This window comes from Sphaerodactylus townsendi, linkage group LG07, assembly GCF_021028975.2.
Source record: "Sphaerodactylus townsendi isolate TG3544 linkage group LG07, MPM_Stown_v2.3, whole genome shotgun sequence".
NCBI classification, from domain to species: domain Eukaryota; kingdom Metazoa; phylum Chordata; class Lepidosauria; order Squamata; family Sphaerodactylidae; genus Sphaerodactylus; species Sphaerodactylus townsendi.
The window spans coordinates 103,030,656-103,058,582 of record NC_059431.1 but is presented as its reverse complement, the minus strand read 5'-3'; the positions used below and the strand labels follow the sequence as shown (position 1 = coordinate 103,058,582).

The 27,927-nt window shown below is 61.2% G+C and overlaps 1 protein-coding gene across 1 annotated transcript in view; it reads left to right on the top strand.

Moving 5' to 3' along the window:
• DGKQ (diacylglycerol kinase theta) overlaps positions 1-27,927 on the top strand; it is a 77,876-nt gene that overhangs the window by 14,246 nt on the left and 35,703 nt on the right. The window contains exons 2-5 of the mRNA XM_048504418.1: positions 4,169-4,286; positions 6,219-6,353; positions 6,568-6,782; positions 25,710-25,787. Of these exons, the coding sequence (XP_048360375.1) occupies positions 4,169-4,286; positions 6,219-6,353; positions 6,568-6,782; positions 25,710-25,787 (546 nt within the window). The remainder of the gene's footprint in view (positions 1-4,168; positions 4,287-6,218; positions 6,354-6,567; positions 6,783-25,709; positions 25,788-27,927) is intronic.

The window sequence follows — 27,927 nt, the reverse complement described above, 5'->3', positions numbered from 1 at the left end:
TGATAGAGATTTATAAAGATGGATAAAGGTTTGGTCTGATGGCTTAAAACTCCTGTGACCGATGAATGAAGGTTTCTTTAATTTTAGCACTGTGTACATGTACTATCCAGAAGCTAAGTTCTATGTAAGTAGGGGAAATTGCCTGCCACTTTATGGGAAGGATGACAGTGTGTAGCATTACATCAATTTGTTTAGCAAATGATTGTCTCCAGGCACAAATCTATTGGACATAGCATGAGGCTTGGCATTTCTGTTCCATCCCATCAGTATGGAATAGCTGGACATCTCAACAGGATTTCTATCTTTCAGTCCAGTTCCAAAAGCACAGTGGAATTGAAGAGGAAGAGGAAGAAGAAGAAGAAGAGTTGGATTTATATCACCCCTTCTCTCCTATAAGGAGACTCAAAAGGGCTTACAAACTCCTTTCCCTTCCCCCCTCACACCCTGTGAGGTAGGTGGGGCTGAGAGAGCTCAGAAGAACTATGACTAGCCCAAGGTCACCCAGCTAGCATGTGTTGGAGCATACAGGCTAATCTGAATTCTCCAGATAAGCCTCTACAGCTCAAGCGGCAGAGGGGGGAATCAAACCTAGTTCTTCCAGATTAGAGTACACCTGCTCTTAACCACTACGCCACTGCTGCTCCTTTAGGTCCTTCCTAGTCCACTAGGAAGAAGGTCAGCCAGAGGGGATTGGGGATCACCTTTCCTGTTAAGACCGGCTGTAGAGTTTAGGGCTTCTCTCGCTTGACAGAAGACAGATGAGGGGAGACATGATAGAGATTTATAAAAATGGATAAAGGCAGCTTTGGTCTGATGGCTTAAATGGTATGATATGATCTACCAAAAATTCAAATCTTAAGCATACATTCTAGGAAGCAGAGTCCTTCCTAGTCCACTTTGCTTCCTAGAATGTATGCTTAAGATTTGAATTTTTGGTAGACTTAGAATGTATGCTGAAGATTTGAATTTTTGGTAGACCATATCATTTTTAAAGGAGGAACTGGCTTTTATTCAGATGAGATGAGGCACATTCAGTCTTTTGAATGGATTCTCTGGGACTTGCCCTCTTCCCTTTGTATGCTGCTCATTTTGATTGAAGTGTAATTGCTTCTGTTTCTTTCCAACATTCTCCTTGCTGTGCTGCAGAACACATGACCTTGAAGCTGTCAGCTGTTGGCCACAGAAGCATAATCCTTTATTATTTGAAGCTTTGAAGCTGGAGCATCTTAGTAGTTCTCTTATCTCTGAGTTTTAATTGATCTTAATTAGACTTCCAGTCAGCAGCTCAATTAATATGCAAAGACTGGATCCCAAAGACATTTGTTTGATGTTAACTGGATGAACACTGGAATGTTCTGGCATATAGTTAAAGAAACAGCAAAGTATAAAATTCTTGGTATAGGTATTTAAGGACAGAAAGCAATTAAACTTCATGGTTAAATGGGATTTTTAAATTGCTTTCTCTCCATAAATTACTTTGTAAATAGTAATGCAGAAAAATATTTTTGCCTGACTTCTGTGAAAATTCATACTGTAAAAATGTGGCACTTATAGAAAGATGTTGAGAAAGATGAAACTCCACCATGAAGTTATCTTTGCTTCATAATCTGCAAGAGTAGCTGTTTAAATGTATGAAATGAGAATTTAGTGTGATGGATTCATATACATGGATATTGGTTTGTATGTGGGTGGGCAATGCAGTCTGTAAAATATGATCAACCTAACAGAATTCACTCACACACACACCCATACAGATTTCTTAAGAAGAGAGAAAATTCATGTTTCAGATTATTGAAACCCAGGGGCATCCCATGTGCTTCTAGCACAGGGGTCTGCAACCTGCGACACTCCAGATATTCATGAACTACAAATCCCATCAGCCCAGCATGGCCAATTGGCCATGCTGACATAGGCTGATGGGAATTGTAGTCCATGAACATCTGGAGAGCCGCAGGTTGCAGACCCCTGTGCTAGCAGCTAAGTGTGTATGGCACTGAACAGAAATTGTGCATACAGTAAGGTTTTTTTTCCATTCTTTGGATTGCATCAATCATTGCCTATAACACATTGTACACGTGTAAGATGGTGGTGTTTGAGTTGAAATTTCGCCTTGGTTGTAAAGAATTGTCAACGGGGTGAGTTCATTGCATATCATCAAATCCAAAGAGTGTTAAGGACAGTAATTGTACTGATCTTGAAAGTGTGACAAGTCTGACTGGTAGTAGTGATGAGGAGTTACCAACAAGTCAGAGTTAAGCCAGGGCGGGACAGTCAATCAAGTAGACAATTTAGCAGATTAAGTAATGAGAAGGAGGTTCAAATTGTTAAATGTGGCCTCAGGCAAAGGAGTTGGAACATCAGCAGTGATATAACACAATTAACTAGACATGATGTCGGAAGGCTTTTGATTGGATGTTCACAGAAAAACAGAAGCATCAGCTTCTCCGTATGGTGTACATTGAAATGTCTGATCGTGGGTATCTGCATGGAATAGGTGTTCATGCACACATGCCTGCTGTCTTATAGCTCTACATTTGCTGTCGGTCTTAGGAAATAGATGCGTTGCTCAAGGACAGATGTAAGTTTGCAGCATGATGTCCCCAAGCATCCAGTTTTCTCAGCTGGCATCTTAAACCAAGAGCTGTAAACCAATTCCCTAACGCCATGGCTTGAGAGGCATTTAATTTTGAGGAAATAGTTCTTGACATGTATTGTTAAGTTCAGTGGGGCCCTGTGTCTGTTTGGATTACCTGTTAAATTGCAGTAATCCATAGCACTGGTATTGGCAGTTCCCACAGTTTAAGTTCACGAGTTGCGAGGTCAGAATAACAAGTCTGACTACAGAACGATTATGTTTGTAGAGCATCAAATCTAAAGATCTCTCCTGTTGCTTAACATTGGATGGAACTTTCCCTATGTTGTCTTTTGCACAGGGATGGGATTTTGTAGTTTCCTCATTGTTGGTGCATTTGAAGATAAAATGCAGCAGCATTGGAGGTTTCACAAGGCAGGGTTCCCTGCCCCAATCCCCTGGAAGAAGAAGAAGAGTTGGATTTATATCCCCCCTTTCTCTCCTGTAAGGAGACTCAAAGGAACTCCTTTCCCTTCCCCCCTCACAACAAACACCCTGTGAGGTAGGTGGGTCTGTGAGAGCTCTGAAGAACTGTGGCTAGCCCAAGGTCACCCAGCTGGCATGTGTTGGAGTGCACAAGCTAATCTAGTTCACCAGATAAGCCTCCACAGTTCAAGCGGCAGAGCGGGGAATGAAACCCAGTTCTTCAGATTAGACTGCACTTGCTCTTAACCACTACACCATGCTGGCTCTCAAGAAGCCATCCCCTTGATCATTAGGGCTTTTCAGTGGTTTAGCTCAAGAATGCTGTTATACTGATACACCCTTGAAACAACAGGTGTGCGATGTTTTCTGTGTTTTCAGAAAAGCATGTGAGTAGCCCTTTCACTTACAAAGATATGCGCCTTAAAAAAAATCTCTTCAAGGAAAAATGCTATAGACTTATTTTTTAATATAAACTGAGAATTCTGGGAACATGCTTCACCTGTTCTTCCAACCGCCTATCAGTATAAAAATATTCTTGTGCCATTTTAAAAATAAACAAATCTGCCTTTTTTAGGGAGAAGAAATCACTGCTGCAGGGACAGGGTCAGGGAAAAAAGCTGCCACATTGGCCAGAAAATCTGATTTACCCACCATCACAGCGGCCATCCAGGCTTTACTTCAAATCTTAGCCAAAACTTCCCACAACAAAGCAGGTTTGGGGAAGATTGCAGAAAAGCTGTTGAGTTGCATGAATGTGCTATGATGCTGTGGGGAATCAGGAAATAAAAGCTACTTCCCAACAGTTGAGGCAGATAACCCATGTTGAAGACACCCGTGCTTTTTCACCTTTTTTTGCAATCATGAGTATTATAAAATGAAGTTCAAAGAGAGTTTCCAAGTTGCAGAAGAGGATTATTTGTCTGATATTGAAGACTAGGATTTTTGAAACTTTGATTCAGCTAACAGTGAATGCCAGAAATGAGCAATTGACCATGCTGGCAGGGGCTGATGGGATTTGTAGTCCATGAACACCTGGAGAGCCGCAGGTTGCAGACCCCATAGTTGAACCTTTTAGACATCTCATTAACATATATTTCTTATTTTCCACAGTTTGCAATTTTATGTCTCATGAAAAGTGCCTGAAATATGTGAAGATACCATGTTCCTGTATTGCTCCAAGTCTTGTAAGGGTAAGTCACTCATATTTTGTGATAAGATTAATTTTTGTGTAAAAATATCCTTAATGTATACACCACTCATGTTAACCAACGTTTTATTTGTCTTCCCTTTTGGCTCCTTTTTTTCTTAGAAAGCAAGATAGTTTAAAGTGTTGCTTCACATACTGTAGTATAGTTGCTTACCAGAAAAGTACAAATATGCCAAATGTGTTCTCCTCCTACACTGGGATTTTAGTGGCTCTTGTGCTGAAACATTAAATAACCCAAGTATTGATTCTGAGAAGAGGCAGCGAAATAAATGCCAAGCAGAATTCCAGGCATTCCATTTTTGCGGGGAACATATTACATTAGAAGCTAGAATGAATACTGCTAACTAGGAAATGTAGGGAACTATGCCATGTAGAGGCCGACATGGTTAACAAGTAGAATCATGAAAGCTGTACAGGGCAAGGAAGCCTCCTTTAGAAACTAGAAGATGGTGAAAATCTGAAGAAGCACATACCTTGTCAACAGGGGAAAGACAAGTAGAAATGGAGTTTGAAGAGCATTAAGACAAACAATACATCTGAAGCAGAAAGTCAGCAAGGGATACTGTTGTACTCTTATGATTAAGGTTTGAGGGAAATGGAAATGCAGAATGAGACTAGCCGCACTGTGACCTATGTTGGACAGATACTTTCTCCTGAATCATTATTCTCCCCCAGGGAAGAATTATGAATAAATGTGTCAAATAGAAATGTCAAAAGAAGTAGTTCTGGGGATAATTGACTAATTAAAGTTTAGCAGATCACTGGGTGCAGATGGTGTATACATCAGCCTCTGTGCTAGAAGACTTGAAACCTCAGACATTTTGCTGATTTCTTTTAAAGGGGGATCTGTAGGGATCCAAGGAATTGTACACTGGTTAGCTTGACTTGGCCCCCGGTGAATTTGTAGAAATTGCTATTAAAGACAGAGTTGTTCTGTACACACAAGAACAAGAGAACTCAGTATGGCTTCAGTAAAGAGAAGTCCCACCTCACTAATGTCTTAGAATTCTTTGAGATAGTCAGTAAACAAATAGACAGGGGTGAACTGATAGACGTTGTATAAGCTTGGACTTTCCAAAAAGATTTGACAAGGCGCCTCAACAAAAGCTTCAGCCTAAACTTAACAGTTGTGGGATTCAATAATGTATTGTTTTATGGACTGGTAGTAGAGAGGAAGCAGGGGATGAGAACTGATTGATAGTTTTCATAGTGGAGGGAGGTGAGCAGTGGGCCTCCTCCAGATATCTGTGTTGAGACTGATGCTATTTAAGTTATTCATTAATTACCTAACCTGGAATTAGGAGCGCACAGTGAAGTAGCAAAGTGTGTGGATGACACCTGATTGTTCAGGATGGTAAAAACTCAAGGGATTGTGGAAAAACTCCCAATGGACCTTTCCAAAGAGGTGATTGGGCAACAAAATGGCAGAAGAAATTCAGTGTAGGTAAGTGTGAAGTGTTGCATGTTGGACCAACAGATTTTGATTTCATGCATACCTTGATGGAGGTCTGAGCTGTAAATGACAAACGAAGAAAAACCTCAGAGTTGTGGTTGATAACTCACTAAAAATATTACCAAGTGTGTAATTTTTTAAAAAGGCAAATACCACGTTAGGGATTATTATTAAACAAACTGATAATGTATGTGTAATATGTCTTTCTCCTGGATGGTGTAGGCCATCTTGTTTGGGTTGTTCTCTATCGTCAATCAAGGAGGCAGGAAATATACTTTGGTCACTTCCTGTTGGCTGGCCATAGCCATCCTGCCCCAGTATCTTCCTGCCTCGTCAGGGAGTGCAACAAATTCAACAGGCTCTTTGCTCATTGATAGACTTTGTGTCCTTTGGATCCCAAAAACTCCTTTCTGTGTCTGTGGGAGTTCGTAGTCTTTTTTCCTTGTAACTCTGTGTCTGTGGCCCCTGCCCTCCTTGTGTTTCTCTCTTCCCGCCAAAAGAGCCTTCCCTTCAGCGGCTATGGCGTCAGCACTATTTTCTCTTCACAAGGAGGGATTCTGCCACTCAGCAGCGGAAAACACGGAGGGCAGCGACCAGGTCTGCCAGTCGAGCCTCCCACTCTCCCCCGTGCAACTGTGAGGCTGAGAGGGAAGTGCGCACTGGCTGGTCCCAGGGCAGCCGTGGGGCTAGCCAGCCGGCCTCTTCACCATCGCCCTCTCGGCGCACAGGTCGGCGCGCACGCTCAACCAGCCCCTGTATAGGGTGCCAGGGAGCGTCTGGCCATGGGAGCCGTGGTCTCAGAGCAGCCGTGGGGCTAGCCAGTGGGCCTTTTTGCCATCGCTCTCTCAGCGTGCAGGTCGGCGTGCATGCTCGACCAGCCCCTGTACAGGATGCCAGGGAGCGTTTGGGCGTGAGAGCCGTGGCTGCAGCCGTGAAGAGGGGAGGCACCGAGAGGACTGCAGGTCATCTTCCCACCTTGATCCCATTTCCACTGCCGGTGTCCCAACTCTTCAGCCAATGGACGCCTCTGCGGCAGAGGCCTCCAATCCAGCTGGACTCTTCAGGCAACAGGGAGAGAGGAGGGGGAGGGAAAGCAACATGGCAGATGCCATTCCCTCGGAGTGGAGCGTTTTCTCCCCTCACCGGCTGGAAGCCTTAATGCGTTCCTCCATCAGGGAGGAGGTCTCTAATCAGCTGCAATGGGTCGTTCTCAAGGCAGATTACACTACGTAGTAAAACTGTTTATTGTCCTGGTACATGTCCCTAGAGTAGCCTCATTTGGAATAGTGAGTACAGTTCTGGTAACCGCATCTCAAGAATGTTGTTGAAAAGCTGGCAACCGAAGTGATCATGGGATGAAGCAATCCAGTATCCCAAAGTACCAACGCTGTGTGACATACAGTAAAGTGGAATCCAAAAGGAAGACAGCAGAGGCTACAGATCAGGTATTTTAAAGGCAGGAGATAAAAATTAGTTCTTATCCCAACAACTTGCACTACTTCATCAAGGGCATCCAGTTCAGTGTGTTCTGATCAATCAGAGCAGGCAAAGTGTCCCTAAAGCCCTCAGTTCCACGCACATGAAATATTATCAGAACCAATCCCAAATTACCTTAATTCCACTATTGGTGGTTTTTCTTTTTAATTTAGGCTCACTTGCTAAGTTTGACAATTCTCCCCCTCTCCCCCCCCCCCCCACAAACTTTCTCATGACCCTTATGATATGATGGTAACATATGGGGGTTAACTTTCTCTTATGCAGCTGACAGAGTTTATGCCTGTTCAGAGTCTGTTTGCTGTTTTCACAATGGAGTTTCGTTCTAGTGACCATTTCATAGGGTCAAAATGCATGGAGACATAATAGTCCTGTTCAGATGACTTGTCCACGGATTGACTCACTGTACAGGGTGGTAAAGCAAACACCAATGCACTGGCCCCACCTCCCACAATTGTGGGAGAAATTACAATGTATGCAGCCTTTCCCCATGATCAGTATTGCTGATCACATGGAGGGCGTGTGTGACACAGTGTAAAAGATGAGTCTGTGGCCCAGACAGTTCCTTAGATAATGAGCAGAGTACGGTGCAGTATGGCTTTTGGGCTACATCAGTCATTTGATCAAACTGGATTCTCCCATAATGGAATTCCATTAGCATCACTGGGTGATTTTACAGTCTCCGGAGTAGGTGGTTGCAGATGATGTTATATTAATCCCTGAATCTAAAGTCTAGTGTATACCAAGACTTGTAAATTTGGCATCAGTTCGGGGAATTCACGCTCCCTCCTTTCTCTACACCTTTTGGTAGTATACATTCCTTTCTCCTTTTCCTTATCAACTGTATTCACGGACAAGTATTGCGTCAACGTTCATGCTAATTATTGCTTATGCTAGTCAGGGTTCTCTTTTTAAGTAGAATCTGAAACCAGTTATTGGGTACCCTGGTTAGTATTCATCATGGTTTCGATCTGTTCAGATGGAGTACTAAGATATGGTTTAATTTAATTTATTTGATTTCTAGGCCGTCCTTCCCCAATGGTGTCAGGACAGCTTACAACGCAGTAGTCACAATAGCTAAAATAAAAGAATCCATGCCAACATTCTAATAACACCTTAGCACCTCTTATGAATTTCAGGAGTAAAATAGTACCACCCCCTGCACTGTTGGTGGGGTGGGGAGGGGGAGGACAGAAGATGAGGGAATGGAGAATGGAGAAAGAAAGAAAGAAATTAAGGCAGGTACAGAGGAAAGGAGGAACAGTAAGTGAGTGTCCCTTCCTGACAATGGCTCCTTAGCTCTCATGTTTTAGATTCATGCCACAAGGCATGGTGCAAAGAAGAAATAGAAAGCTACTTAATGGCAGAGCACATTGATAATTGTACTCTATGCATGGGAAAAGGCTTGTGCCAGCCACATCTTCGTCCTAAAAAGATGAATACTGCCCTTTATTTACAGTTAGTATCAATGGTGGGATTCAAATAATTTAACAACTGGCTGTTTACAAAGCACCATTTTAACAACCGATTCTGCCGAAGTGGTGCGAACCTGCTGAATCCCACCACTGGTTAGTATGTAGTATCAATTGGAAGTCTGCATAAGTGCAGTTGATGTTAGAACAAGTTGGTGGTAGGGAGAACTCTTTCATTTATGTCCTATTGGGGTATGCTGCAACTCGCATCACCATACCAAAAAAGCATAGACCCTTTTCTAGTTTCCGTCACTTGGTGCCGTGCTGCATATTTCTACGCTTTATTCCAGGAAACATTTCTTTTTCAAGCTAGCCAAAGCAATCTCCCTTGTGTACACTGCTTTTGGCACTTAGACTTTAGAAGGTGTAATAAAAATGTTCAGTCGCTGTTGTTAATTATGGACTGCTTGATGGTTCTGTACAAAAAAGAGCCGTGTGCCATATGGGGATCTCTGTTTTGTGTGCTGGCTTCGTGAAGCAAATATTCGACGTGACTGTGCCTGGAAAGCATAACAGAAGGCTTAATGATAGTTTATTCTATGTATGGAAAGCTTTTATTTTTGTACCCTGCCCTTCTTACTGATTATACAAAGTGGCTATTTATGGAAAGCTCTAATATAGGAAGGATGTTAAAGATTTTTTCCCCCTCTGCTGGATTCTTAGAAAATATCAATATTGTAAAACATGGATTGCATTTGGAGCGCCCAGGGAGAAATGGGAGGTGGTTCCATTCGTCAGTGAAATCAGATTATCCTCTTGTCTTTCTAAAAGTGCTACTTTGAAATAAGATTTAGAATTCAAGGTCAAGGTAAAAGCTCACGAACTTAGAAACTGGTGCAAATAAAATAAGTTTCTGTGTCAAGGGCTTTCCAAAAGAATTATGGCGTTCATCTACCATGTCTGATCTTGCTTGGACTTGATTACAATCTGGCTGTGAGCCATGCTGTTTTAAAATCATTTTTTTCTGAGAGCTCATATTGTGTAGTTCTTCGTTTAGCTTGACACAGGGGGCTCTTAAGCTTTGTGAGCCTGTGGGCACCTTTACAATTCTGGCACAGTGTGGTGGGTGGAGCCACAAAATGGCTGCTACAGGTGGTGAAGCCATCTACAAAATGGTTGCCCCCAGCTTACCTGCAGTTACCCAGTGAAGATACTTATCTATGAAGGCACTTGTCTATACAGGCATGGAAATTGTCTGTTTACAATATTGGTTAATTTGGACATTGTAGCATATTCTCTGAAACGATGATACTTTGGAGAAGAAGATTGCGGTACTAGGTAGAACAACGGAGAGCCAGGAATAAATTGGCTAAACATTTAGCTATTACTAACTTGATTTTTTAAAAATGTGCCATACTCATCTAGGGGTGTCATGCAAGGGAAGGGGAGTGAGGGAGGGGTGGCATGCGAGGGAGGGGAGAAAGGGGGAGCGAACCCGGCATCTGGACATAGCCCACCGACCCTAGCAGAGGGAGGGGGAGGGGGAAGGGTAGTATGCAAGGGAAGGGGAGTGAGTGAGGGGAGGAAAGAGAGGGGGAGCGGACCCAGCATCTGGACATGGCCCACCCACCCTAGTGGAGGGGGAGAGGAGGCATGCAAGGGAAGGGGAGTGAGTGAGGGGTAGCATGCGAGGGAGGGGAGAGAGGGGGAGTGGACCCAGCTTCTGGACATAGCCCACCGATCCTAGCAGAGGGAGGGGGAGGGGGAAGGGTGGCATGCAAGGGAAGGGGAGTTGTCAATTCAATGTTTTAAAGCATCTGCACAGCCAATCAAATCTCCAGTAGCCAATGTGCAAAAGTCTCATGTGGCTGTACCCACATCCTAAAAACACTTGGTAACAATCAGAAAAGGTGTCAGCAGGCAGTCCCTGGCTTAAATGAACATTTTGCCTATGGTTCTCCTCCTGCATACCATCTTCATAGGGACTATCTTGCATGCTTCCCATGTTACTGTTGCTAATGGCTTTCTTGGAAAGTTACTTTTTTAACTTGCCTGATTATTGAGGAAAAGATGGGAGAGATATCTATGAAACGGCAGGATTTATTTGTATTTTTCAGGCAGAAATTGCTTTTGTATTAAAGACTGAACTCAGAAGTAGAATAGTTCAACTGAAGACATTCAGAGAAACGTAGTGATTAGATTAAATTTTAAAGACTTTATTACGTAACAGAATTTTACATGGCGAAGCCTTCTAGGAAGCACACAGCTAAGTAAACCCTGCACTGGATTGTATACAGCACTTAGCCCATATATTGGCATGACCAGACTATTCCAGTGCATAATTTTGTTTGAATGATTATCTCCATGCGTTCTTAATCTAAGATAAAGAAGGAATCCTAGACTGAGGTGCTTCAAATGGATATTAAAATATGGAGACATTCCTGTGAGAGAAGGTTCACACATTTCCTGGAATCTTAACAGTGTATATAGTTTATCTATGACAGCTGTAGCCAAAGGTTAATTAATGTCTTTCCTCCATTCTTTCTCCTTTTTTTAACCAATGAGAAAATATTTTTCTGCAAGCTGCGGCTTGCCGGGCTTATCGACAGGGGAGAACACTCTCTTTGAAGGGATATTTTAGAATGATTAGCATATCAGAAGGTTATTACGCTTGGAATTTCCATGTGTTGATTTGTATGTGCAAGTGGATTGATTGTCTACAAACCTTAGTACTCCAGGAATTTAGATTCTCAAGTTCATGGATTCAAAAAGGATTCAAAAAGTTTTATGTGTACTCCAACTGGCATGTTGTTCCTCTGTACCGTGTTACTTAGCAGAGCAGTCCTATCAGAGACAGAGCTACCAGGGGGCCAGGGGGTGCACGTTGCACTAGGAGTGTGCTTGTGGGAGGAAAATCACCCCCTGCGGCGCCCCCCCACGGCGCCCCCCCATGGCGCCCCCCCCCACTTACCTTCATTGAACAGTGCAGGCTGGGGAAGCCCCTGTTCCCTTCAGGCTGAAAACAGCCTGGTGGGAACTACACTTCCCAGGAGACCTTGCGAGCCCCAGGGTCTCATGGGAAGTGAGGTTTCCACAAGGCCGTTTTCAGCCTGAAGGGAACAGGCCGCTTCTCCAGCCTGCACTAAAGCAAGGGGTGGGGGCGGGGGGGCAGGGCTCCATGAAGGGAGTGGGGGCGGGGGCAGAAAACACAGAGTGTACACTGGGCGCACTCTGGCCCAACTATGCCTCTGAGTCCTGTATGTGGAAAATGCATTGTGTGGGTTGAGCGGTGCCTTGCAAAGAAGTTCCGTTTCACTTACTTTTGAAGTCTGACTTCCACACTGCTAAGCCTTGCACATTTTAGATAAGAATCAATGTCCATAAACTCAATGCAATCCTTTTCAGATGTAGGGACGGCATTGTGGAGAAGTATATCCCAGTGGGTGGGTCACTTCAGACAAAAAGGGCTACTTTATGGCCAATTTGGTTCTCCTTTGCATCAACCATTCTAGCACACAACATGCTAGTGAGCAGTTAGCAGTTATAGATTCTTTTGTATGGTGTTGGGGGGAAAAGGGCGGGAGAGTCAGAAAGATGGTCTGTCTCCTTTGGCAATCAGCTTGTTGGCTGAAATAATGACATGCTATGCAAAGATGAGTAACATATGCTTGGGATTTATTAAAATGGTTTTTTGTGTGCAACTGAATCTATGCATGTAATAGCCAGTTGGTTCCTTTCCATCGTTCTTTAAGGACAGAGCGTGATAGCAATTTGTGAAATGGCTTTAGGAAGGCAACAGATCAAGGATTTGTTGGCTCTCTTTGCTAGAAGGGAATCTCCAGCACCTGTCTGCCTTCCTACCATCCTCTGTTTCAGTCACTGTTTCCCCTTCTCATTTCATCTCTCATTTGCCCTAGTAACAGAACCAGTGAGAGAGAGACAGAGACAGTGTGGAATAATGGTTTGGAGCATTGGACTAGTATAGGGGTCTGCAATCCATGGCTCTGGAGCCGCATGCGGCTCTTTCGTCCTTGTACTGCGGCTCCGTGTGACTTGGGTCCTCTCAGCCTCCTTCAGAGAGTCACCCTAAAGTAGGACCTGGGAGAACGAGGTTCAGATCACCTCAACCATGAAGTTTTCTCAGGCACCGTGAGCCTCTTCTCTCTTTTCCCCTCCTTCCTTCCTATTTCACAGGGTACTTGTGGAGGTGAAGTGGGAAAGGACCATGTACGTTGCCCTGAGCTCATTGGAAGGAGGGTGGAATAAAAAACGTGGTAGAGCAGCCACCATCTCTAGCAGCCTGTTTCCTTTTGCTTGGCGCCACCTTGAAAAGACACCATAGGGTCAGATCCTTGGAGGACTGTTTTGTTCCGTGTTTTTTTTCCTCTGACCATTCAACAGGAGATGACTTCATTGCCTTGGGGTGAGGTGATAGTGTGGAAAAAAATTTGACTGAAAGGCAAGGAGTATTGGGAAGAGGTTTAAGAAGATGTGGGGAAGGACAGAAAAATAATCTGGGAGTGAACAGGGGAAGGACTGGGGTGAAAAGAGATGAGCAGTCCTTTCTCCTGTGTCCCGGCTCCTCATTTATGGAATTCCTGTTCCTCGACTGGCAATCTGTTTAGTGTAGATTCATGTAGATCGTAGGTGTCAAACTCGCGGCCCTCCAGATGTTATGGACTACAGTTCCCATCATCCCCTGTCAGCATCATGCTGGCAGGGGATGATGGGAACTGTCCCCCCCCCCCACCCCCCCCCCCCCCCTCCCCCCCCCCCCCCCACCCCCCCCCCCCCCCACCCCCCCCCCCCCCCACCCCCCCCCCCCCCCACCCCCCCCCCCCCCCACCCCCCCCCCCCCCCACCCCCCCCCCCCCCCACCCCCCCCCCCCCCCACCCCCCCCCCCCCCCACCCCCCCCCCCCCCCACCCCCCCCCCCCCCCACCCCCCCCCCCCCCCACCCCCCCCCCCCCCCACCCCCCCCCCCCCCCACCCCCCCCCCCCCCCACCCCCCCCCCCCCCCACCCCCCCCCCCCCCCACCCCCCCCCCCCCCCACCCCCCCCCCCCCCCACCCCCCCCCCCCCCCACCCCCCCCCCCCCCCACCCCCCCCCCCCCCCACCCCCCCCCCCCCCCACCCCCCCCCCCCCCCACCCCCCCCCCCCCCCACCCCCCCCCCCCCCCACCCCCCCCCCCCCCCACCCCCCCCCCCCCCCACCCCCCCCCCCCCCCACCCCCCCCCCCCCCCACCCCCCCCCCCCCCCACCCCCCCCCCCCCCCACCCCCCCCCCCCCCCACCCCCCCCCCCCCCCACCCCCCCCCCCCCCCACCCCCCCCCCCCCCCACCCCCCCCCCCCCCCACCCCCCCCCCCCCCCACCCCCCCCCCCCCCCACCCCCCCCCCCCCCCACCCCCCCCCCCCCCCACCCCCCCCCCCCCCCACCCCCCCCCCCCCCCACCCCCCCCCCCCCCCACCCCCCCCCCCCCCCACCCCCCCCCCCCCCCACCCCCCCCCCCCCCCACCCCCCCCCCCCCCCACCCCCCCCCCCCCCCACCCCCCCCCCCCCCCACCCCCCCCCCCCCCCACCCCCCCCCCCCCCCACCCCCCCCCCCCCCCACCCCCCCCCCCCCCCACCCCCCCCCCCCCCCACCCCCCCCCCCCCCCACCCCCCCCCCCCCCCACCCCCCCCCCCCCCCACCCCCCCCCCCCCCCACCCCCCCCCCCCCCCACCCCCCCCCCCCCCCACCCCCCCCCCCCCCCACCCCCCCCCCCCCCCACCCCCCCCCCCCCCCACCCCCCCCCCCCCCCACCCCCCCCCCCCCCCACCCCCCCCCCCCCCCACCCCCCCCCCCCCCCACCCCCCCCCCCCCCCACCCCCCCCCCCCCCCACCCCCCCCCCCCCCCACCCCCCCCCCCCCCCACCCCCCCCCCCCCCCACCCCCCCCCCCCCCCACCCCCCCCCCCCCCCACCCCCCCCCCCCCCCACCCCCCCCCCCCCCCACCCCCCCCCCCCCCCACCCCCCCCCCCCCCCACCCCCCCCCCCCCCCACCCCCCCCCCCCCCCACCCCCCCCCCCCCCCACCCCCCCCCCCCCCCACCCCCCCCCCCCCCCACCCCCCCCCCCCCCCACCCCCCCCCCCCCCCACCCCCCCCCCCCCCCACCCCCCCCCCCCCCCACCCCCCCCCCCCCCCACCCCCCCCCCCCCCCACCCCCCCCCCCCCCCACCCCCCCCCCCCCCCACCCCCCCCCCCCCCCACCCCCCCCCCCCCCCACCCCCCCCCCCCCCCACCCCCCCCCCCCCCCACCCCCCCCCCCCCCCACCCCCCCCCCCCCCCACCCCCCCCCCCCCCCACCCCCCCCCCCCCCCACCCCCCCCCCCCCCCACCCCCCCCCCCCCCCACCCCCCCCCCCCCCCACCCCCCCCCCCCCCCACCCCCCCCCCCCCCCACCCCCCCCCCCCCCCACCCCCCCCCCCCCCCACCCCCCCCCCCCCCCACCCCCCCCCCCCCCCACCCCCCCCCCCCCCCACCCCCCCCCCCCCCCACCCCCCCCCCCCCCCACCCCCCCCCCCCCCCACCCCCCCCCCCCCCCACCCCCCCCCCCCCCCACCCCCCCCCCCCCCCACCCCCCCCCCCCCCCACCCCCCCCCCCCCCCACCCCCCCCCCCCCCCACCCCCCCCCCCCCCCACCCCCCCCCCCCCCCACCCCCCCCCCCCCCCACCCCCCCCCCCCCCCACCCCCCCCCCCCCCCACCCCCCCCCCCCCCCACCCCCCCCCCCCCCCACCCCCCCCCCCCCCCACCCCCCCCCCCCCCCACCCCCCCCCCCCCCCACCCCCCCCCCCCCCCACCCCCCCCCCCCCCCACCCCCCCCCCCCCCCACCCCCCCCCCCCCCCACCCCCCCCCCCCCCCACCCCCCCCCCCCCCCACCCCCCCCCCCCCCCACCCCCCCCCCCCCCCACCCCCCCCCCCCCCCACCCCCCCCCCCCCCCACCCCCCCCCCCCCCCACCCCCCCCCCCCCCCACCCCCCCCCCCCCCCACCCCCCCCCCCCCCCACCCCCCCCCCCCCCCACCCCCCCCCCCCCCCACCCCCCCCCCCCCCCACCCCCCCCCCCCCCCACCCCCCCCCCCCCCCACCCCCCCCCCCCCCCACCCCCCCCCCCCCCCACCCCCCCCCCCCCCCACCCCCCCCCCCCCCCACCCCCCCCCCCCCCCACCCCCCCCCCCCCCCACCCCCCCCCCCCCCCACCCCCCCCCCCCCCCACCCCCCCCCCCCCCCACCCCCCCCCCCCCCCACCCCCCCCCCCCCCCACCCCCCCCCCCCCCCACCCCCCCCCCCCCCCACCCCCCCCCCCCCCCACCCCCCCCCCCCCCCACCCCCCCCCCCCCCCACCCCCCCCCCCCCCCACCCCCCCCCCCCCCCACCCCCCCCCCCCCCCACCCCCCCCCCCCCCCACCCCCCCCCCCCCCCACCCCCCCCCCCCCCCACCCCCCCCCCCCCCCACCCCCCCCCCCCCCCACCCCCCCCCCCCCCCACCCCCCCCCCCCCCCACCCCCCCCCCCCCCCACCCCCCCCCCCCCCCACCCCCCCCCCCCCCCACCCCCCCCCCCCCCCACCCCCCCCCCCCCCCACCCCCCCCCCCCCCCACCCCCCCCCCCCCCCACCCCCCCCCCCCCCCACCCCCCCCCCCCCCCACCCCCCCCCCCCCCCACCCCCCCCCCCCCCCACCCCCCCCCCCCCCCACCCCCCCCCCCCCCCACCCCCCCCCCCCCCCACCCCCCCCCCCCCCCACCCCCCCCCCCCCCCACCCCCCCCCCCCCCCACCCCCCCCCCCCCCCACCCCCCCCCCCCCCCACCCCCCCCCCCCCCCACCCCCCCCCCCCCCCACCCCCCCCCCCCCCCACCCCCCCCCCCCCCCACCCCCCCCCCCCCCCACCCCCCCCCCCCCCCACCCCCCCCCCCCCCCACCCCCCCCCCCCCCCACCCCCCCCCCCCCCCACCCCCCCCCCCCCCCACCCCCCCCCCCCCCCACCCCCCCCCCCCCCCACCCCCCCCCCCCCCCACCCCCCCCCCCCCCCACCCCCCCCCCCCCCCACCCCCCCCCCCCCCCACCCCCCCCCCCCCCCACCCCCCCCCCCCCCCACCCCCCCCCCCCCCCACCCCCCCCCCCCCCCACCCCCCCCCCCCCCCACCCCCCCCCCCCCCCACCCCCCCCCCCCCCCACCCCCCCCCCCCCCCACCCCCCCCCCCCCCCACCCCCCCCCCCCCCCACCCCCCCCCCCCCCCACCCCCCCCCCCCCCCACCCCCCCCCCCCCCCACCCCCCCCCCCCCCCACCCCCCCCCCCCCCCACCCCCCCCCCCCCCCACCCCCCCCCCCCCCCACCCCCCCCCCCCCCCACCCCCCCCCCCCCCCACCCCCCCCCCCCCCCACCCCCCCCCCCCCCCACCCCCCCCCCCCCCCACCCCCCCCCCCCCCCACCCCCCCCCCCCCCCACCCCCCCCCCCCCCCACCCCCCCCCCCCCCCACCCCCCCCCCCCCCCACCCCCCCCCCCCCCCACCCCCCCCCCCCCCCACCCCCCCCCCCCCCCACCCCCCCCCCCCCCCACCCCCCCCCCCCCCCACCCCCCCCCCCCCCCACCCCCCCCCCCCCCCACCCCCCCCCCCCCCCACCCCCCCCCCCCCCCACCCCCCCCCCCCCCCACCCCCCCCCCCCCCCACCCCCCCCCCCCCCCACCCCCCCCCCCCCCCACCCCCCCCCCCCCCCACCCCCCCCCCCCCCCACCCCCCCCCCCCCCCACCCCCCCCCCCCCCCACCCCCCCCCCCCCCCACCCCCCCCCCCCCCCACCCCCCCCCCCCCCCACCCCCCCCCCCCCCCACCCCCCCCCCCCCCCACCCCCCCCCCCCCCCACCCCCCCCCCCCCCCACCCCCCCCCCCCCCCACCCCCCCCCCCCCCCACCCCCCCCCCCCCCCACCCCCCCCCCCCCCCACCCCCCCCCCCCCCCACCCCCCCCCCCCCCCACCCCCCCCCCCCCCCACCCCCCCCCCCCCCCACCCCCCCCCCCCCCCACCCCCCCCCCCCCCCACCCCCCCCCCCCCCCACCCCCCCCCCCCCCCACCCCCCCCCCCCCCCACCCCCCCCCCCCCCCACCCCCCCCCCCCCCCACCCCCCCCCCCCCCCACCCCCCCCCCCCCCCACCCCCCCCCCCCCCCACCCCCCCCCCCCCCCACCCCCCCCCCCCCCCACCCCCCCCCCCCCCCACCCCCCCCCCCCCCCACCCCCCCCCCCCCCCACCCCCCCCCCCCCCCACCCCCCCCCCCCCCCACCCCCCCCCCCCCCCACCCCCCCCCCCCCCCACCCCCCCCCCCCCCCACCCCCCCCCCCCCCCACCCCCCCCCCCCCCCACCCCCCCCCCCCCCCACCCCCCCCCCCCCCCACCCCCCCCCCCCCCCACCCCCCCCCCCCCCCACCCCCCCCCCCCCCCACCCCCCCCCCCCCCCACCCCCCCCCCCCCCCACCCCCCCCCCCCCCCACCCCCCCCCCCCCCCACCCCCCCCCCCCCCCACCCCCCCCCCCCCCCACCCCCCCCCCCCCCCACCCCCCCCCCCCCCCACCCCCCCCCCCCCCCACCCCCCCCCCCCCCCACCCCCCCCCCCCCCCACCCCCCCCCCCCCCCACCCCCCCCCCCCCCCACCCCCCCCCCCCCCCACCCCCCCCCCCCCCCACCCCCCCCCCCCCCCACCCCCCCCCCCCCCCACCCCCCCCCCCCCCCACCCCCCCCCCCCCCCACCCCCCCCCCCCCCCACCCCCCCCCCCCCCCACCCCCCCCCCCCCCCACCCCCCCCCCCCCCCACCCCCCCCCCCCCCCACCCCCCCCCCCCCCCACCCCCCCCCCCCCCCACCCCCCCCCCCCCCCACCCCCCCCCCCCCCCACCCCCCCCCCCCCCCACCCCCCCCCCCCCCCACCCCCCCCCCCCCCCACCCCCCCCCCCCCCCACCCCCCCCCCCCCCCACCCCCCCCCCCCCCCACCCCCCCCCCCCCCCACCCCCCCCCCCCCCCACCCCCCCCCCCCCCCACCCCCCCCCCCCCCCACCCCCCCCCCCCCCCACCCCCCCCCCCCCCCACCCCCCCCCCCCCCCACCCCCCCCCCCCCCCACCCCCCCCCCCCCCCACCCCCCCCCCCCCCCACCCCCCCCCCCCCCCACCCCCCCCCCCCCCCACCCCCCCCCCCCCCCACCCCCCCCCCCCCCCACCCCCCCCCCCCCCCACCCCCCCCCCCCCCCACCCCCCCCCCCCCCCACCCCCCCCCCCCCCCACCCCCCCCCCCCCCCACCCCCCCCCCCCCCCACCCCCCCCCCCCCCCACCCCCCCCCCCCCCCACCCCCCCCCCCCCCCACCCCCCCCCCCCCCCACCCCCCCCCCCCCCCACCCCCCCCCCCCCCCACCCCCCCCCCCCCCCACCCCCCCCCCCCCCCACCCCCCCCCCCCCCCACCCCCCCCCCCCCCCACCCCCCCCCCCCCCCACCCCCCCCCCCCCCCACCCCCCCCCCCCCCCACCCCCCCCCCCCCCCACCCCCCCCCCCCCCCACCCCCCCCCCCCCCCACCCCCCCCCCCCCCCACCCCCCCCCCCCCCCACCCCCCCCCCCCCCCACCCCCCCCCCCCCCCACCCCCCCCCCCCCCCACCCCCCCCCCCCCCCACCCCCCCCCCCCCCCACCCCCCCCCCCCCCCACCCCCCCCCCCCCCCACCCCCCCCCCCCCCCACCCCCCCCCCCCCCCACCCCCCCCCCCCCCCACCCCCCCCCCCCCCCACCCCCCCCCCCCCCCACCCCCCCCCCCCCCCACCCCCCCCCCCCCCCACCCCCCCCCCCCCCCACCCCCCCCCCCCCCCACCCCCCCCCCCCCCCACCCCCCCCCCCCCCCACCCCCCCCCCCCCCCACCCCCCCCCCCCCCCACCCCCCCCCCCCCCCACCCCCCCCCCCCCCCACCCCCCCCCCCCCCCACCCCCCCCCCCCCCCACCCCCCCCCCCCCCCACCCCCCCCCCCCCCCACCCCCCCCCCCCCCCACCCCCCCCCCCCCCCACCCCCCCCCCCCCCCACCCCCCCCCCCCCCCACCCCCCCCCCCCCCCACCCCCCCCCCCCCCCACCCCCCCCCCCCCCCACCCCCCCCCCCCCCCACCCCCCCCCCCCCCCACCCCCCCCCCCCCCCACCCCCCCCCCCCCCCACCCCCCCCCCCCCCCACCCCCCCCCCCCCCCACCCCCCCCCCCCCCCACCCCCCCCCCCCCCCACCCCCCCCCCCCCCCACCCCCCCCCCCCCCCACCCCCCCCCCCCCCCACCCCCCCCCCCCCCCACCCCCCCCCCCCCCCACCCCCCCCCCCCCCCACCCCCCCCCCCCCCCACCCCCCCCCCCCCCCACCCCCCCCCCCCCCCACCCCCCCCCCCCCCCACCCCCCCCCCCCCCCACCCCCCCCCCCCCCCACCCCCCCCCCCCCCCACCCCCCCCCCCCCCCACCCCCCCCCCCCCCCACCCCCCCCCCCCCCCACCCCCCCCCCCCCCCACCCCCCCCCCCCCCCACCCCCCCCCCCCCCCACCCCCCCCCCCCCCCACCCCCCCCCCCCCCCACCCCCCCCCCCCCCCACCCCCCCCCCCCCCCACCCCCCCCCCCCCCCACCCCCCCCCCCCCCCACCCCCCCCCCCCCCCACCCCCCCCCCCCCCCACCCCCCCCCCCCCCCACCCCCCCCCCCCCCCACCCCCCCCCCCCCCCACCCCCCCCCCCCCCCACCCCCCCCCCCCCCCACCCCCCCCCCCCCCCACCCCCCCCCCCCCCCACCCCCCCCCCCCCCCACCCCCCCCCCCCCCCACCCCCCCCCCCCCCCACCCCCCCCCCCCCCCACCCCCCCCCCCCCCCACCCCCCCCCCCCCCCACCCCCCCCCCCCCCCACCCCCCCCCCCCCCCACCCCCCCCCCCCCCCACCCCCCCCCCCCCCCACCCCCCCCCCCCCCCACCCCCCCCCCCCCCCACCCCCCCCCCCCCCCACCCCCCCCCCCCCCCACCCCCCCCCCCCCCCACCCCCCCCCCCCCCCACCCCCCCCCCCCCCCACCCCCCCCCCCCCCCACCCCCCCCCCCCCCCACCCCCCCCCCCCCCCACCCCCCCCCCCCCCCACCCCCCCCCCCCCCCACCCCCCCCCCCCCCCACCCCCCCCCCCCCCCACCCCCCCCCCCCCCCACCCCCCCCCCCCCCCACCCCCCCCCCCCCCCACCCCCCCCCCCCCCCACCCCCCCCCCCCCCCACCCCCCCCCCCCCCCACCCCCCCCCCCCCCCACCCCCCCCCCCCCCCACCCCCCCCCCCCCCCACCCCCCCCCCCCCCCACCCCCCCCCCCCCCCACCCCCCCCCCCCCCCACCCCCCCCCCCCCCCACCCCCCCCCCCCCCCACCCCCCCCCCCCCCCACCCCCCCCCCCCCCCACCCCCCCCCCCCCCCACCCCCCCCCCCCCCCACCCCCCCCCCCCCCCACCCCCCCCCCCCCCCACCCCCCCCCCCCCCCACCCCCCCCCCCCCCCACCCCCCCCCCCCCCCACCCCCCCCCCCCCCCACCCCCCCCCCCCCCCACCCCCCCCCCCCCCCACCCCCCCCCCCCCCCACCCCCCCCCCCCCCCACCCCCCCCCCCCCCCACCCCCCCCCCCCCCCACCCCCCCCCCCCCCCACCCCCCCCCCCCCCCACCCCCCCCCCCCCCCACCCCCCCCCCCCCCCACCCCCCCCCCCCCCCACCCCCCCCCCCCCCCACCCCCCCCCCCCCCCACCCCCCCCCCCCCCCACCCCCCCCCCCCCCCACCCCCCCCCCCCCCCACCCCCCCCCCCCCCCACCCCCCCCCCCCCCCACCCCCCCCCCCCCCCACCCCCCCCCCCCCCCACCCCCCCCCCCCCCCACCCCCCCCCCCCCCCACCCCCCCCCCCCCCCACCCCCCCCCCCCCCCACCCCCCCCCCCCCCCACCCCCCCCCCCCCCCACCCCCCCCCCCCCCCACCCCCCCCCCCCCCCACCCCCCCCCCCCCCCACCCCCCCCCCCCCCCACCCCCCCCCCCCCCCACCCCCCCCCCCCCCCACCCCCCCCCCCCCCCACCCCCCCCCCCCCCCACCCCCCCCCCCCCCCACCCCCCCCCCCCCCCACCCCCCCCCCCCCCCACCCCCCCCCCCCCCCACCCCCCCCCCCCCCCACCCCCCCCCCCCCCCACCCCCCCCCCCCCCCACCCCCCCCCCCCCCCACCCCCCCCCCCCCCCACCCCCCCCCCCCCCCACCCCCCCCCCCCCCCACCCCCCCCCCCCCCCACCCCCCCCCCCCCCCACCCCCCCCCCCCCCCACCCCCCCCCCCCCCCACCCCCCCCCCCCCCCACCCCCCCCCCCCCCCACCCCCCCCCCCCCCCACCCCCCCCCCCCCCCACCCCCCCCCCCCCCCACCCCCCCCCCCCCCCACCCCCCCCCCCCCCCACCCCCCCCCCCCCCCACCCCCCCCCCCCCCCACCCCCCCCCCCCCCCACCCCCCCCCCCCCCCACCCCCCCCCCCCCCCACCCCCCCCCCCCCCCACCCCCCCCCCCCCCCACCCCCCCCCCCCCCCACCCCCCCCCCCCCCCACCCCCCCCCCCCCCCACCCCCCCCCCCCCCCACCCCCCCCCCCCCCCACCCCCCCCCCCCCCCACCCCCCCCCCCCCCCACCCCCCCCCCCCCCCACCCCCCCCCCCCCCCACCCCCCCCCCCCCCCACCCCCCCCCCCCCCCACCCCCCCCCCCCCCCACCCCCCCCCCCCCCCACCCCCCCCCCCCCCCACCCCCCCCCCCCCCCACCCCCCCCCCCCCCCACCCCCCCCCCCCCCCACCCCCCCCCCCCCCCACCCCCCCCCCCCCCCACCCCCCCCCCCCCCCACCCCCCCCCCCCCCCACCCCCCCCCCCCCCCACCCCCCCCCCCCCCCACCCCCCCCCCCCCCCACCCCCCCCCCCCCCCACCCCCCCCCCCCCCCACCCCCCCCCCCCCCCACCCCCCCCCCCCCCCACCCCCCCCCCCCCCCACCCCCCCCCCCCCCCACCCCCCCCCCCCCCCACCCCCCCCCCCCCCCACCCCCCCCCCCCCCCACCCCCCCCCCCCCCCACCCCCCCCCCCCCCCACCCCCCCCCCCCCCCACCCCCCCCCCCCCCCACCCCCCCCCCCCCCCACCCCCCCCCCCCCCCACCCCCCCCCCCCCCCACCCCCCCCCCCCCCCACCCCCCCCCCCCCCCACCCCCCCCCCCCCCCACCCCCCCCCCCCCCCACCCCCCCCCCCCCCCACCCCCCCCCCCCCCCACCCCCCCCCCCCCCCACCCCCCCCCCCCCCCACCCCCCCCCCCCCCCACCCCCCCCCCCCCCCACCCCCCCCCCCCCCCACCCCCCCCCCCCCCCACCCCCCCCCCCCCCCACCCCCCCCCCCCCCCACCCCCCCCCCCCCCCACCCCCCCCCCCCCCCACCCCCCCCCCCCACCACCCCCCCCCCCCCCCTCCCGCTCCCCCCCCCCCCCCCCCCCCCCCCCCCCCCCCCCCCCCCCCCCCCCCCCCCCCCCCCCCCCCCCCCCCCCCCCACCCCCCCCCCCACCCCACCACCACCCCCCCACCACCACCCCCCCCCCACCCCCCCCCCCCCCCCCCCCCCCCCCCCCACCCCCCCCCCCCCCCATCCCCCCCCCCCCCCACCCAGGGCCACGCTGGAAGGGGCTGATGGGAATTGTAGTCCATAACATCTGGAGTGCCAAAGGTTTGCCACCACTGGTATAGCATAATGTGGAAGTGCTCTCAGTGGGTGGCCAAAGTCAGCCTCTTCTTCATTTGTTTTGGCTGTACTGAAAATACACCATGCAGCATCTGGTGTGATGTTTTACTGCCACCTTGGGAACATTGTGTGTGTATTCTCTGATTTTTCTGGTTGTTCAGCTACCTTAAACGTGGGGCACTTGGGGTTTTGTAAAACCCTGTGGAAGTAAAACAATGCTGATAAATACATTTTCTGTTTTTCGACACTTTGCTCTTCTTGGGGAGTGTTATGTGTCCAAGACTATGGTGGTTAGCAGTTTTTAATTTAGCGTGAGCCCTGGTAGTTATGAAAATAAAATTTCTTGTTCTTTATGTAAGTATAAGCAGCATTGTGTGTTGTGCCTGCAGCTTTACTAGTACAATTCAGCCATGATTGGCTGGATCAACTGTTTACAATCTGCTCTTGAGAAGAGCCTCGACCAAGGTCCATGAAGAAATCATTATCTCCTTCCTCTTTTAGTATTGCTTTCAAATTCTGGTTAAACTGGGTGGAATTATGGACTCCATAATCGAAATGATAGAGCACAAAACCATGCCAGTTTGGTAGTAGGGAAAGGTGATAAAAACTATGCTCCAGCGTGGAGAGCCAGCGTGGTGTTGTGGTTAGGAGCAGGTTTACTCTAATCTGGATAACCAAGTTTGATTTCCTACTCTTCCACATGAGCAGTGGAGTTTTATCTTGTGAACCAGATATGTTTCCCCACTCCTACATTCCTGCTGAGTGACCTTGGGCTAGTCACAGTTTTTTGGAACTCTCTCAGCTCCACCTGACGAACATTAAGTTTTCTTCGAATAAGTGATGAAACATGTATCCCTTTCGAAATAGTGTCATTGATTATGCCATTACCTCCCCAAATCTGCTGAATTCTATAACTTTTTTTCAAGTAATAAATAGAACTGAAGGTGACCATTCACCTTTAACTTGCTATATTGGGCTAACGGATTCTACAGCAAATGAAATTGCCCAAGGTCCTGCTTCAGATTCACCAGGTATGCCTCCACTCAAATGGCTTCCGCATATCGAACAGTATTTTGACAAAGCTATGACTCAGGGACATTTTGATAGGTTTTTTTTCAGCTGTTATAAACTCTTCATTTCCCAATGAATCTCTTAATCATTAAGAGAATTTAGTTGTTTCTATAAACAATACGATGCAAATCAACATTGCCCATCCCAGAAATCCAAAAAGTCAATCTGCAAACAAAGGGTTCGATTCTGACTGTTATAAATTGAAATCACATCTACGAGCCATGATTTTTCCATGGCCAAAGTTGAGCAATATTCCTCTATGAGAAATTACTTACTTCAGATGATGCATATAAAAAAACAACAATTCTACCAGAGGAAATGGGATCTTTTGACAGAAGCAATACAAACAAAGAATTCTAAACTCTTCTGGAAACTCGTCTCACATAGATCCACAAACAGGTTAGGTTCCTCAAATTCAAGAATTACAGCGGAAACTTGGACTGATCATTTCCAAAAAGTCTTTCATGTCACCAATGCTTCCCCCTTCTGTGATAATGATCTCATTTTGAGTGAATCCACAGATTGGATGGCTGTTACCTCTGGCGATGTGATCCGCTTGATAGCACTCTTGAAAGAAGGCAAAGCCCCTGGACCCAATAATTTATTGCCGGAAATCTTCATCAGATACCCAGATCGATGGGCTCCTATGCTTGCTGCCTTGTTTACTAACATAAATTCAAGCGGCCAAATTTCTCACATGTGGCAATCGGCAATAATCGTCCCAATCTTTAAAAGAGGTGATCCTAGTATTCCAACAAACTACAGGCCCATCAGTTTGCTCTTGCTTCCAGGAAAATTATATGCAAGCTATCTCTTAGAAAAGTTGACAGACTGGGTGCAATCTTGTATCAGGCCAGAACAGATTGGCTTTACTAGGGAACAATCTACCCTTGATCATTGTGCGGCACTCTACCATCTTGTGGACAAGTACACCTGCAAGAAGGGCTCCCAAGTTGTTTGCTGCCTTCTTGGATCTTAAAAGTGCATTTGACTCTGTCTCTCGTGAGTTATTATGGCAAAAACTTTCACGTATGGATATAGACCCTTGTCTCTTACATCTTATACGAACATAATTTTTGTAATATGTGCATGTAACACAGCAACGTTCTGTTTACCATTGGGGGGGGTGTTTACAGAGCAAGTATTGATTTTAAAATACATGATTTGTGCAACCCTCCATTAATGGGGACACTTCTTTTTCCACAGATGACGACGACGACGTTGACAGTTCAACACAGGGATCGCTGAAAGAATCTCAGGTTTCAACAGACTCAAGTACATCAGGTTTGTGCCCACATGTTGAGGATATTTTCAGAGCAGGGTTCTCTGTGGATGTAAGGTGGGGTTTTTTTACTACCCAAAGCATTACACAGCAGAGTTTCAAAAAGCTAACAAAAAGGTTCTGGTAGGTGACATCCTTGCAAACTGAGTTATCTTTCTGTTTACTATCATAGCCGAGAATTGTCTGAACCTTCAGTTCTGTGAAATGAAAGGAGGGTGTGAAGTAATTAAACTCTGTTCTAAAGTGTAAGCTTTCACTATTAGGGATTTCGATTCAAATATTATGGAGGATGTAGTATGAAAGAAGATCTTTGCTCTGCCCATCCTGCCAGAGCACAACTGGTTCTGCTAGCAGAAGAGGCAATGAGGCACCCCTCCCTCAATGTGAGCCAGCCATACTGTGTAACTTTTCATGGGCTCCTCCAACCCTCAACACAGCTGTACTGAGTTAGGCCCTGTACTGAAAAGCAATGTTCATCTCCCTTCAACGTGGAGTCCCCTGGCATCTGCAACCACTGGATTGTTTTCCAGGGGTGGCGAAGCTATGGTGCTCCAGATGTTCCTGGACTACAATTCCCATCAGCCTCTGCCAGCATGGCCAATTGGCCATGCTCACAGGGTCTGATGGAATTGTAGTCCAGGAACATCTGGAGCACCATAGCTTGGCCACCCCTGCTTACCCTTTGGTAGCTCTAGGATAGTAACACTGAGCTGGGTTCTGAGTGGTGTCAGCTTGAGGTAGATTTCCTCCCCTGCCCCCCTCCAAATAAGCTACTTGTCAACCTTGAAAGGTACTGTTGGAAAAGCTGTGTTGAGGGTTGGAGGAGACCATGAAAAGTTACGCGGTATAGCTGGCTCGCATTGAGGGAGGGGTGCCTCATTGTCTCTTCTGTTAGCGGAACCAGTTGTGCTCAGGCAGAATGGGCAGATGGGATGTTTATTTCCAAACACCCTAAGAACGTGGTTGCTTTGTTTAGAACTTTTTGACTCAGTGTCTTTTGGTAACGAGGTACACTCAGCAAAGCCAGAATGTGCAGTGGCAAGGGCAGAATAAATAGAAAATAAAAATGCAGAAGAGTAGCTGTAGAAATAAGTCTTAATTCCGAAAAATTAACTCCCCCTGAGTCATCGTAACGACTGCTTTTTGTTCAGTGTTTTTGTTGTTGCTATCTTAAGCAGAAGTTCTATTTCTGTGGGTGGCTCAGCTTTAAAGTGTTCTGTTCCTCCACAAATCTGTGTTTGCTCTTTCAAAGCAACTTTTTAGTCACCATGTTTATTTTAGTAATAATATATGAATATAAAACCAGCATTTTAATATTGAGGCTTAGTTCCTTCAAGTTGGGCTTTCTGACATCCTGTGTATTAATGATATGATTTTATTTGAATGTTGTGCAGGCTCTGGCTATTTGTTGCTTAATTTGGATAACTTTAGTTCTCAGGGAGTTGTCTCTTAACTTCCATTTTTAAGGTGTTTTTGGAGACCAGTTCTGTTTATTTACATATTTCTGTTCACTGTAGGGTTCTGTAAACCTCTTGCTCTGCTTATTGGGTTGTAAAGTAGAATTGAGAATGAGAGACGTCGAAGGATGATCTTCTTGGTTTTGTCAATTTAATAGCTGTGTTAAAAGCTTGCAGTGACACTTTAACTGCGTAAGTGTTACTGCTAAGTGACCCTAAAAAGAGTCTAGGACTATGACCTATATTTAGCTTTCTTGGTATAAGATGTAGATTACTAGTAACATAACGTTGAGAAATTGCCTCTTGGAACTTGCTCCCTCTCCTTTCCCCATAATAATCAAGGCAGGTGTACAACAGGTACAGACAAAAGTAGTAACACCAATGCGTATTTAAACTCACAAAGTGAGTGATATCTTAACCCTCTCCTTTCAAGCAATAACCAGAGGTTCCATGTCTCTCCTATAATACGTCATTGGAAACATGTGATGCCATTGTGTTGGTATTGCCCTTGGTCCCTGTTGGCTTCATAAGCCTGCTCCTTACATGGATAGGGAACCAATACAGCACATCGTTACATTTCTTTACTGACAGTTCCATGTTACTATGGTGATGTGTTAGTATCACCTTTTTAAAAGATAGGTAACCCCTAGTGTACGTGCCGAGCAGCCTTCGTGACACACCATTT